The 13,192-nt window shown below is 39.5% G+C and overlaps 1 protein-coding gene and 1 long non-coding RNA gene across 12 annotated transcripts in view; one reads left to right on the top strand and one right to left on the bottom strand.

Moving 5' to 3' along the window:
- SNX24 (sorting nexin 24) overlaps positions 1-13,192 on the bottom strand; it is a 159,794-nt gene that overhangs the window by 8,469 nt on the left and 138,133 nt on the right. For both annotated transcript variants that reach the window (XM_077911423.1, XM_077911422.1), the window contains exon 4: positions 744-838. In XM_077911423.1, the coding sequence (XP_077767549.1) occupies positions 744-838 (95 nt within the window). The remainder of the gene's footprint in view (positions 1-743; positions 839-13,192) is intronic.
- The window catches only part of LOC144321999 (uncharacterized), a 34,116-nt gene that overhangs the window by 11,696 nt on the left and 9,228 nt on the right, over positions 1-13,192 (top strand). For all 10 annotated transcript variants that reach the window (XR_013387544.1, XR_013387546.1, XR_013387549.1 and 7 more), the window contains exon 2: positions 2,835-2,988. This is a non-coding gene — a long non-coding RNA (uncharacterized LOC144321999). The remainder of the gene's footprint in view (positions 1-2,834; positions 2,989-13,192) is intronic.

Here is a 13,192-nt window from a genome sequence, read left to right as displayed (position 1 = left end):
TAATATGTCAGGAGGATTACTGATTGCCTTCAGAGGCTAGCTCTACACCAGTCAGGTGCCCAGGGCTGGGCAAGTGGCATGTTTCAAAGGTCATTCTTCAGAAGAACATTTCCCAATTGCTGATGATATCAAATGTCTGGTTTCTTGGTAGACAGGGACTGAGATCTACAGCCCCACATTATCAGGTCCTGTGGGAGAGGTAGGAGGAAGCAGGGAGAGAGAGTTCATTTGGGAAGACCTGGGCTCTGCTAGCTACAAGGCAAGAGATTTTGGTAAAAACACTTAGTTCCTGTGTTTCGGTTTGTTCAAATCTACAATAAGGGAGTTGGGTAAAACCATCTCCAAGGTCATTCACAGCTTCCAGATTATGTGACTGTAGATGCATGGGGACACAGACTTTGCTCAAGTAACCACCAATACATATATTAGTCCCTCAACAGGCTATCTAGAGCCATAATTCCCATCAGGTAACATCACTTTGTGGAGCAGCGTAATTCAAAAAGTCAATTCCTTAAGTCTAAACCTGAGTTACTGAGCCTTAGTCATTTGGCCACAAAACAGGAATGAGGACTACAGAGGAATTCCTTTGACTACAGGCAGGGGGCGAGTAAGTGCTGTCCCAGCAGAGAGAACGGGCATGGCCGGGCTGGCCCTTCCAGTGCCACTGGGGTTACTGGTTAGGCCAACAAGTGACTGTAGAGTGGCTTCAAATACACATCCAATAGGTGAACAACAATTCTTACCCACAACTCTCTGCCTTCGGTAGAGAGGGCAAGTGTCGCACATTTAGGAAATCAAGGAACAGTTTGGGAAGTTCTTCATTTTCCAAAATGACAGCCTGTGAAAGGAGAAAACAGAACTTAGAAAGTGAAATTTATCAGGCAATCAATAATCAAAGCAAAAACTTCAAAAAGTCAGGACCATTCATCTAAGTTCTTACCAGCATCATTCTTCATAATCTGTATAGGGGATGGTGGTCTCCATTTCACCCACCAAGAACTCAGGAGACAAGCACGCTCTTTATTGTCAGCAAATACTCCCAACCAGCATTTATGGAGCATCTACTACATGTCAGATGCTGATGAGGGGGTAAGACAGTCAGACACGCGAGGGGGCCACCAGATAGAGTTCTTGTCTTCATGGAGGTTCTGGTATTTTAAAAACCTGGGGACATCAATAATACTGCTAAGATATGTACCTCAAATTTTCCTTACTGGGTGATAAAATGGTCTGGGCTGTGTGCATGCATGCGTGTGTGTGTGTGTGTGTGTGTGTGTGTTTGTGCATGTAAAGAGCCCACTACTGTTTACAAAATACTACACATGGTTTTTTGAACTAGAAGATTTAGCCAAGACCACTCAGCTATCACTTCTTTCGGCACAAGGATCAAATGACATTTATTGCTATTTGGACAGCTCCATTTAAAGGGTCAGTAACAACTTTATCACTAAGTGTAAATCAGCGTATATACTAAAAAAAAAAAAATCTATACGGGTTCTTCCATTTAGGGAGCTCTGCTAAAGAGCTGGCATAATGGCATAACCATGTCAGTTCTCAGCTATCCAAATTACGCAAGTGCAAGGGGAAATCTAATGGAGAATGAGAGAGTGCATTTTCCTGGGTATTTATCTTTTAAAAAAGAGGGCCACGGTATGTGAACTGACTAAACAGTTGCCCCTAACCTCCCACTCCCCCCCCCTTTTTTTAACAAAGACCATGGGAAAAAAAATCAAAGATTGTACAATACTTTCTGGAAGTAAGAATTATTTTCAAAGGTCATTTTTATCATTTACCTTAGTTCTCCTCCTCCCACATGTTGTTTAAAGAACAATGAGATGGGATGGTGAAGTATCACTCACACGGCTGATCAAGAGCAGCTATGTCATGTGATGCATAAGGCACAAATGACAAAAGGTCAAATTATGTATATTTTGAAATATGTAATTCTATATAACCTATGGCTTTTAGTCATAATTTACATGCTGAGTGTAAATTATTTTCTATTTCTAGTAGAGTTTTAAAACAGTTACCCAGTTCAGGATATAGGAATGGAATGAGCAATGCAGGCTGACCCCTACATTATGCCAGCATTTCTACTGCTGTTCAATTCCTGGAGAGGAGTCATCTGGAAAGCCAGCAGCCCTGCCTTGGTCTCTTCCTATTCTTACATAGCCGATTGTACCCACTGAGGAAGTAAGAAAGTAAGCAGAAGTAGGAAAACAAAAAAATGCATAAAATAAAATTTAAAAAGCCCTCCTCTTCCCAGAGGCATGCTTTCATCACTATTTCCACTGACCTCCATCTCAATTTTCATCTACTTGGGGAAATTTTGAGGGTGCCCATAAGGTCATTATTTCAGTGCCCAGAACTCAAAGGTTGTAAGAATCATTATATATATGAAACTCCAAGGAATTTTTGCCATAAAGTAAGTTATAGCGATTATCTCCATGTTTCTACATATCTGTTTAAGAGAATGATACAATACCTATTTGAATAATAAAGCTTAATATGGTAACAAACACAGAGCTGTTCACCTAGGCAATAGTTTTAATTATGTGTACAAGTGGTAGCTTTCAGATTAAAAAAAAATGGGGGGGGGGGTTGGTGGTAACACTCTTATCTCCACCCCCACCTTTTAAAATAAATTAAATCAATAACAAGTGTGGGACACTTTTAATGACCTGAACTACTTAATTTCCAGGATCTTTAGACATGTCATCCATCACTGCAGTATGGAGGAAGACATCTCTTGAGTGTTCAGGGGGTTAGTTTGGTTTTATTAATGCAAGATTTAGGGAATTTTAACAAGGTGAATTGTTTATTTGCCTTGACAGATTGGCTTACAATGCACTGGCTACATCTACAGCATGATCATTAATGACAAAAGACAGGCAAAAAGCTGTTTACACTACAACACCAGGATGGGAATTAATCCTGTTCAGCCTCCCCAAATAGAGTACTCCACATAGATGATCACTTTTTTTTTAGGTAAGATATACTGGCAAAGAAAAAAGAAATATAGAAAACTCCAGAAACCTGTGAGCATTTTTGTTAAATGTTACCTGAAAATTCTCAAATAATATTTTTCATAAAACAGTCACCAGTATAGATTTCAGGATTTACAGGTATAAAGAAAGTAGTGTTGGGGGGTTAATTAAGTATTCAGTTATGTGGTGGTAGGATTTCCTAAAGTCTGCTAAGAAGGTTTGTAAGAAAATGATTAATACTTAAGTTCAAACAGAGATAGAGTGTAATGATAGAATTTACCTAATGTAACATAATATATACAAGTGGAGTGACAATCATCGACTAGTACAGAGATGGACAAGAGAAATTAAATTAGTTTAACAAAATCTTTCCATTCATACACACATGATCTCACTCCCTGAGAGAGCCAACAGTAATGTGGGGACTCATGACTGTTTCATTTACATCTTCTTCTGTTTCTTGAAAAGCTTTCACTCAAGAAGAGCCCTCCTCCTTTTTTTTTTTCTTTTTTCGTTTTTAAGATTTCTATTTATGTATTTGTGAGAGAAAGCACAAGCAGGAGGAGCAGCAGAAGGAGAGGGAGAAGCAGACACCTCCCCCCAACACACACTGAGCAGGGAGCCTGAGGCAGGGCTCAATCCCAGAACCCTGGGACTGTGACCTAAGCTGAAGGCAGGCGACTGAGCCACCCAGGTGCCCCAAAGATCCTTCCTTCTTAAAGCTGTACCTGGGCCACTCCACCTTCTTGGGACCCCAGTCTAGTCTAAATACCCAACTGTATTCAATAGGTAAATAAATATATTTAAACATATAATAAATAAAATTTATATACATAAATATAAATAAATATATACAAATATATAAATTACATTTTGAATATCAAACCATATTTCTCCATTTTAGCTTGCTTACCATGATTTTTTTATTAGTCTTCAATGGTTACTTATTTCTATTTTTTAGAGAGGCAGGATGGTGTGGTAGGAAGTATGGAGGTTTAGAGCCACACCTGGGTTCCAACACCCTCTTCACCTATCTCAGGGTTAGCGTGAGGATAAGATGATGGCCTCAAGAGTCTCTGGAACACAATTAGCATTCAATAAATGTTCACTGTTTCCTTACAATCTCTTCATTGTATCAATCCCCAATAACCTATTTTTGCAGGTTTTGGAAGTTTGGATGATTGTCTATCTAGCAAACAGGACTTCTTAACCCTCTATGATTCATGGATCCCTTTGAAAAAGGGATAAAAGCTGAGAATCTCACTTGCTGAAAAATATGCATACATATATATTTGTACTGACAGCGGCAGGGGGTTCACAGGCCCCTGACAGCCCAGCCAAGGACACCTGTTTTTAGCTCCCTGTGGCAGTGAGGCTGCTAGGCACACTCTTCATTTGGCCCGGTGCCTACAGCCCTCGCTGCTGGGCCTGTGCTGTGTGCCAGCTCCCCAAAGGGCACGCTGGCCTTCTTGTTCTAGTTTTCTACCCTGTTGTCAATTACAACCCCACTGGCGTGTGTGCTGCCTTGCGATTGGAATTCATTGATGCTTTCAGCTCTGGGCTGTGGTGGCAAATATTTGGCAGTGAGGCTACTAGGATTCTTTTGGGTAGATCAAAATCTACTTCAGCACTGAATTTAGAAAGTAGATCATATTCATGGCTTCTGTGTGTTCCATAGGAAATTCTACAATTTAACAATCTGTAGTGCTGATGGTTCTCAAAATTAGCAAAACATGGAGGAAAATATTATTTAAACTCTATCAATGCTGGGTTAGAGTCCAGCCGAAGAGGCACTAGTACTTTACATTAGTTAGGAGAGGAGCATTTTGAAATGCAATGCATTGATGGGTCCATTAACTAATAACTCCGATGGTAGAGTTCTGACACTGGATCTGACACATCGCTGGGCAACTAATTTATGCAGTTAAAAGATGAGAATTCAAAATGAATACAAGTTAGAAAAAAAACTGGAAATAAATCCCATTAAATTAAAATTTACAAGGATATGCACTGAGTCAAATACGACAAGAGGCAGAATTAACTATCCAATGTAAATAAAAGAAGAGTAGCTATTTACATACAAGTACTCTAGGTCTCAGGGGTAGTTCAACAAGAAGTGTTGCTTCCAGAAGGTTTATAAAATGAGCTGAGCAATCCTCTTGCTCCACTTAATGCGGTATTAGCTAGCTCCCAAAGAAAAAAAAAAAAAAAAGAATAAGTGCAGAAAGGCCTACTAATGAGCAATGAAAATGAATAAAAGATTCAACATCGTTTCCATAAGAGATCACCCAATAGCAGGTAGAGAGCATGGAATGAGGTGTTGCAGGGCCAAGGAGTATGGTTCTTTGGTTAACTAAAATTTTTTTAGTAGGGTGGAGATTTTCAAAGCTGCTGGAACAGAAAGAAAGGACTATCCAAACCAGCAGACAGTGTCTATCTCTAATTGAAGCCAATGCAAAAAACAACAAACAAACAAACATACAAAAACAAGCAAAAGTGGCCCATGTATAGGAAATGCCTGCATTGCAAGAGCTTCTATAAAAGTCTGGGCTCTGAAACTGTGGAAGGAGCCTCAGTGTCCATCGAAAGATGAATGGATAAAGAAGATGTGGTTTATGTATACAATGGAATATTCCTCAGCCATTAGAAACGACAAATACCCACCATTTGCTTCAACGTGGATGGAACTGGAGGGTATTATGCTGAGTGAAATAAGTCATTCAGAGAAGGACAAACATTATATGGTCTCATTCATTTGGGAAATATAAAAAATAGTGAAAGGGAATAAAGGGGAAAGGAGAAAAATGAGTGGGAAATATCAGAAAGGGGGACAGAACATGAGAGACTCCTAACTCTAGGAAACGAACTAGGGGTGGTGGAAGGGGAGGTGGGTGGGGGGTGGGGGTGACTGGGTGGCGGGCACTGAGGTGGGCACTTGACAGGATGAGCACTGGGTGTTATGCTATATGTTGGCAAATTGAACACCAATTAAAAAATAAATTTATGAAATTTATTTCATAATGTCCCATTGTCTATCAAGCTCTGAATGTCTTTTAGTTGCTCTTTGATAAACTTGCGGATGGGAGAAGCTATAGAATTAGCAGAAGACGGCATCAAAGAAATTTCCATGCAATTTATCACTTGGGAGTAATGTAGACTAAAAATCACATTATTATCAAGATGCACATGGGAAATGGGGTTCAATAAAGAACTGTAACAAGTGTGTCATACACTATGTAATAGACTGTTATTACTGCATCCAACTCTGCTAAGCATTAAAACCTGGAAACTACCTTGTAAGAAGCAAAAAATCATCATCATTATTCTTTATAGTGTTACTTGCTTCCAGGATAATACAGGACTTTACTTAAAACAGACCAGATATTCCTTCAGAAACATCATTCTAAAAGAATGGGGGAAAAAAATCTCCTGGTCTACAAACACATTTACAAGAAAATTGCCTGAATGGGGCAGAAAAACAATAGCATTTCTACCAGCATCTCCTGCAAGCTCAATGTTTACTCGAGGAGAAATGTCTTTTTTATTGAAAAGGTGCAATTATCATCATGTAACACAAATCACAAAATCCCGATTTTTCTCCCTTATCAGCTTTATAAAATCATGTTCCCAAAGGATACCATTGATTAGTTGCACATGTTCTTTCTGTGACATCCCAAATACTTAATTGTCAGTTATCTTTTCTTCTTCAGTAAGTAAAATGCAGTCACAACATTACAGAGGGACCTGTTCTGCCTTAACCTTCGCTAGATGCCATCATGCAGTGGAAAACACTGGTAAAATATCACAGGATAACGCTGTCCGACAAGGGAGACATATAAACACCGTAATGATTTCCCACGAGTTTCCATTTTAGAAAATTGTCACTAAGGCGAGCATAAACGGTGACACATCTCCACCGAGGACACGGTGAAATCGAACACTGGCATTCTAGTTAGGTCCAAGCCTAGCCGGCAGCCAATTATAACAGGAACGGAACATCTTGTTGAAAACTTAGACAGGACCGCTTTGGTAACCTTCCAAGATTGCTGCACAAAGCTGCATTGTTTTCACCGATGTGAGCCTTTTCTTCTCTCCTCAAAACATTAAATAAATGAAAAAAGAAACAACGCACGTTTCTGCCCCATTGTCTATCAAGGTTTGTTACAGACTGCGGGGAACCTCTGTCACAACAGCCAGGACGCTGAACTGTGTTGGGAGGTTTCCAGGAGGCTTTAAAGCCCGGCTCCCCTTCCATCTAGTTGGGTTTGAAATGCCCGATTGTTTGGGGTGACAAAGTTCATGACAGTTTTTCCTCTGCCCACCAGGAGAGATGCTCCGTACCATACCCACTTCAGAGGCGCAGCTAAGCACAGAGAAGGAAGGAGAAAAATCAATGCCTCCTCACTGCAGTAAGTGGGCTGCAGTGTCACTGTCCCTGGGGATCGAGGCTGACCAGCACACAGAGGCTCTGCAGTCGTCGGGCTTCTGCTTACCCACGCCCCAGCACTTGCTCTCAATTTCACAAAACGAGCCACGGGAAGGTTATCAAAGGAACACTTTTAAAAAGTCAGATGGCCACCTAAAAAAATACAAATCAGATGTGCGTCTGAAGAACCCAGAGTGCCATGCATCCTTCCTTTTGTGCATGACACCATTTCCCGGATGCTCCTAACTCTGTGCCTGGAAAAAAAAATTGCACAATTCACAGAATTCAGACAGACAACTGCTATGGTTTCACAGGACTTTATAGACTACCTTGCAAGAAATCTGAAGACCTGCCCTAGAAGCTGAATGCTGACAAGGGTCTATTTAAAATGGCAAAAAAAAGAAGAAAAAAATCTGTGAAAAGAAATACTGTAATTTGGCTTAGGATTTGAAAGAAGAAATACCATTCCTGATAATACAGCTAAAGAGACAAAACTAATCACGGGACAACATGATTAGCTCTTTTAGTATCAAAATTTATGTTCTGTGTGTTTCTGGAATATTTATCTAACACCTACTATGTACAACCACTGGTACGATGGCTGGCCAAACAAACATGGTTCTGCCCACCCAGGACATACCATCTAGTGAGGAAAATGCATGGTGTTCCAATAATCACAGCCAAAAGCACAGTAGGCTCAAAGGTAGAAGCATGGTGGTATTAGAAAAACCGACGCCAGGGTGGCTGAGAAAACATTGAAGCAGAGCTGGAGAGGCTGGTGGGGCTTCTGGGTCATGTCACAGATTTGGCTCTTTCCCTTCTGTGGATTTAGGGGCCAGGGAGCGGTGTTAGCAGTTAAATGGTAGGTGGAGTATCTCAGTACACATGACACGATCTGATTGACATGTTGTCTACAACTGAAATGGCAAGAGTGCCCCTCAGACCCAGTGACCATTCATTCAATTCTCTCTCTGGCTACCTCTAAATTACTTCTTAATCAAGCCATCGAGTTAACGTTAATGACTGTATTTTCATTTCTTACTGGTTCTTTTCCAAGTTAGCCTGGTCTGTTTTTCTCTGAAGCTTGATCTTTTCTTATGCCTTCAATTATTTCACAAATTTTTCATTTTTGGTGTTCATAAAATTGTCCTTTACTTGAAATTCTTGGGGTTTAATCCTGCTGTTTTGTGTCCAGTAACTCCCACTCATAGCTGTTTGTTTTCTTCCATGTTTTGTAGTTTTGGTTCATGAGCTCATCTCAACAGGGCTTTATTTGTGGGACAGGTCAGGCCAGGTTCAAGATATGTCCTTTCTGAGTGGTTATATTTCTAGCAAGCAGCAGATCCCTGATTGGGATCCCCAGGATACAATCAGCATTGAGTCAATGATTATGCTAACTTTTTAGATAGGAAGTTATGAGGCCCTGCAGATACTGAAAATATAAACCTTAAACTCTCATAAAACATGGGTAAGGGGAAACCTGGGTGGCTCAGCGGTTGGGTGTCTGCCTTCAGCTCAGGGCGTGATCCTGGAGTACAGAGATTGAGTCCCACATCAGGCTCCCTTCATGGAGCTGGCTTCTCCCTCTGCCTATGTCTCTGCCTCTTTCTCTGTCTCTCTCATGAATGTATAAATAAAATCTTAAAAAAAAAAAAAAAACATGGGTGGGAAGTGTGAGGAAAGCTTCTGCTCAGTACATTTTTCCTAGACCAGTGGTCTCTAAAGTAAGTTACAGGCATGTAGGATATTAAGCAAGATCACCACCTATGATTCAGGAAAACAAGTATTAGAATTGCTATTGATTTTCAGAGAGCCTAGGTGGCTCAATTGGTCAAGGGTCTATCACAGGATCTAGCCCCACATTGGGCTTCCTGTTCAGCCGGAAGTCTGATTCATTCTCTCTCTCTCTCTCTCTCTCTCTCCCTCCCTCCCTCCCTCCTTCCCCCTTTGCCTCTCCCTGAATGAACAATGGTTCATTCTCTCTCTCTCAAGTGAATAAATAAAATCTTAAAAAAAAGAATTTCTATTTAATTTAAAATTAAAAATAAATAAATCTATCCTAATTCTGATATATGGATTCATACAGCAACATAGGTATGCAAGTTATTATTAAATGTGTACATACTGGAGCATTATGCTCAAATATTTTTCATGGTAAGGATCCTGGGCCAGGAGACCCTGCCTCTAACTATATATAGTGCAGTAGAGCTTGTAAGAGGTGGTGAGACCCAATCTATCCAAACCACACTTTTGAATTAGTCTACTTTGCTTAATTTATCTTTCACTAAAGGTGTGGTCCATTACTGGGAATGGACCTCTTTTCAACTGGCCAACTCCTACCTGGCCTTCAAGTCTCAGCTCAAGCATTACCTACCCTAGGAAACTTCTCCCAAACCCTCAGTATGGGCTAAACTATCTTTGTGGGGAAAAAAAAAAAAAAACAGAATAATTTCATGCTCTGTGATGATTAATAGTAGACTGAGTCATATTAACTTTCAAGAGTTTTAACTTACCAAATATGGAAAGTTTCAAAGTTTAAAAGTACAATAATATTTATTTAATGCCTACTCTCTGCCAAGCTTATCTTATTTGATTTTCATAGTACTGTGAAACACTGTCATTATCCAAATTCTATCTATGAAAAACTGGAGACTCACAAAGGCTAAACACCTGTGCAAGTTTTCTCAGAGGTCAGAGGGGCAGTCAGGTCAGCTCTCCAGCCTCAAAACTACTGCTCAACTGGTATCTCCATTGATTCATTCATTCATTCCATAAATATTTATTGACATTTACTGCATGTACAACAGGACAATGCCGCCGGTTTAGTTCTTTTCTTAGTGAATTGAATTGGAATCATAATCTTTCCCAATATATATTTTCCCACTGTATTTATAACTTTAATGTATCCCATAGATAAATTTAAGGAAGCCAATGAAATCGACTTCCTTAAAATACAGTCCTGATTTTCCTTGGATTTTCAATGTACCTTAACATCTCAACTAAGTCTTACAAGTATGTAAAAACTCCCAGAAGAAGAAAAGCAATAAATTCCATTAATCTCTGCCTTATATTTAAACAGCAATAACAACAAACAAAATCTGAAAAAACAAAAGCATAATCCAAAAGGACCTGGCCTCCTAACACTTCAAAACCTATTTGACAATCTCTGACCAGCTCCATTCTTTTCAACTGGTTGAAAATACTGTTAAGCCACATTTCAAGCACTTTATATCCATTCCAATTACCTAATTAAATGTTGAATAACAATGTGACTCAATGACAGGTTACAGATCACACCAGAATTTTAAGAGGTATTTCCCTAATGAACCAATAAAAACAAAACAAAACAAAACAAAACAAAACAAACAAATGAAACATTCTAAAAGCAATTATAAGCTAACTTCTTACCTATAAGGCAAAGTTAAGACCAGGAGATGAACACGTATGAATAAAACAGTATATTACAAAGCAAACCAAAACTGACTTAGGAATTCACATAAGAGAGTAGGGTGGGGGTGGGGGGGGAGAGACACTAATTTAAATACAAATTATAAGATATGCTTATGGAAAGTTACTCTTATTACTTTAAGGAAGAAATAGGAACCAGAACTGGGCTTTTAGATGTTGCCTGGAGAAAGCCTCAGGAGACTGGTTTTTAATGAAAGATTTACAATTAGCATAGCCTATGCATGCTGATGAACTGACATTTTTAAAATGTTTAAAGTGCTTGAAAACAATCTGCTCTTTCAAGTCCCTTAAATGCTTGTCCCACTACCTCATTTACTCCTCTGATTTATTTAGCATTCTCCTGCTCTGTGTATTGCACACTGTGACCCAGCTTCAGCATTGCTGGGCTTCATGTGGTGTAGTCAGATCGATTAGGGATTCTTAGGCCTACACATTCTATGGCATACCAGTTAAGTACATAGGATACTAGGCAAATATCTTTTTTTTTTTTAAATGGAGACCCCTAATACCACTTTCTATTTGTCAAATTGTAAGTATTGCATTGAGTCTCCTATTTAAATGCTACAGTTATTGTTTTTGCAATTAATGTTTTACAGGAATTTAAGACCCTTGGATGAGCAGAGCTCATGGTGCATGGTCCTGAGTGGGAAGACTTAGGGAAGTGGCTAGAGAGTGAGCAGAGACTATTTCAAGAGGCAGGAATGAGTCCTTAGAGAAATTACACAACAATGAGAAGTGGCCCTTATGGCGACAGTTCGTAGGTCTAAAGTTAAAATACATCTAGGCAGCAAATAATAAAGAAAGGGGGAAAAAGATCCTTGACCTCTTGGCTGCAAGAAAAAAAATGCAGTCAATAAAATTGCTCACCGAAAACACACTGGTGGATACCAGTCCAGCAGGACTACACCAAGGAGGACAGAATACAATAGCAAGTAGAGAAGAAAGTAACACAGCTGTTAATCATTCACAGGATGTCCAAGTAGGACTCGGCTCTCTAAATCCACGGAAGAAAGTCCATGTAACTCTTCTAGCCCTTCTCCCAAATCTAAAGCCAAGAGAAATGCTCTTGTATCATGGGACTAAATTACAAATGTTTATATTCAGGGACTCACACTCAACAATGAACATGGACCCTTTCCTGAAGGTTTTCATATTATACCAGACTTTTCCTGATAAACTCCCAGGTATCTTCAGAAAGTAAGAACAAAATGATTGCATGGAAAGATACTCTACATTTAAGGCAGAAACATGAAATTTCTGCTTGTCTTCTGCCACTGGAGGCCATGGTTCAGACTATACAGTTGCTATCCAAGATCCATTCTTCCTTCTTCCTTATTAATGGAATACTGATTTTGTTGGGGTGTGTGACAATTAGCCAAGGTTAAAAAAGCAAACAACAATAACAACAAAATCACAAGACCCCTGCCCCCAATATTTTCCAAATTCCCTTGGCACGACAAGACACCGATATAGCCACTAAGATGTCAGTGGAAGTTGCTGGATGGAAAAGATTCAAAAAGTTCCCTAAAAGTGAATGGTCAGGCTCTGCTAGCTCTCCCTCATCTTTTTGCTCATCTCTCTACCCACTTCCTCTCTCTTCTTGCCTGAAACATGAGCGTGGTTTCTGAGCTCAGTTGCCATCCTATGATCATGAGGGAAAGGCCAAAGGAATCAAAAAGATCCAACCTCTGATAATCCTGAGCCACTGAACCCAAACCCACAATTATTTACCACTGGTAGTGCTTAAGAAATAGCATGCTTGAGCAAGACAGGCCTCAATTTTGAGCCCTTTTATTTGGGCTGATATCTGTGGTAGAACACAAACCCCTACTGATAGAAACCTCTTGCTTCTACAGATCATAAAGTCTGATTTTTGGCCCATAGAACAGAGTACTGGGGAGAACACGTACAAAGAGAGAGAGGAGAAAAGAAAAAGCCCAACTATGCTATTCTACCTTTAAGTTATTACTTTAATACTGAGTGGAAAAAGAAAGAAAGAGAGAGAGAGGAGAAACAACCAAGTGACTCCGATATTCCATTTTTAACTTATGACTTTAAAAATGTCCATACCATAAAGAACAGCCTATGAAAAATGAAAAAGCAATTAGGCTCACACATATATTACACAATCTATAAAAAGCAAGAAAAAGGACCAATATATGAAAGACTTGTCCGCCTAACAGCAGGTGCCAAGAACGAATACTACAGAACAGTGAAGAAATCAAGCATATACCTAATGAGATGAAACTAAACAAAGAAAAATGTAAGCTGATTATCCAGAAAAATATCCTACCAAATTGGGTCTATTAAA

This window comes from Canis aureus, chromosome 10, assembly GCF_053574225.1.
Source record: "Canis aureus isolate CA01 chromosome 10, VMU_Caureus_v.1.0, whole genome shotgun sequence".
Taxonomy (NCBI): Eukaryota; Metazoa; Chordata; class Mammalia; order Carnivora; family Canidae; genus Canis; species Canis aureus.
Note: the sequence above shows the minus strand (reverse complement) of the source record. Positions and strands in the feature narration are given on the sequence as shown.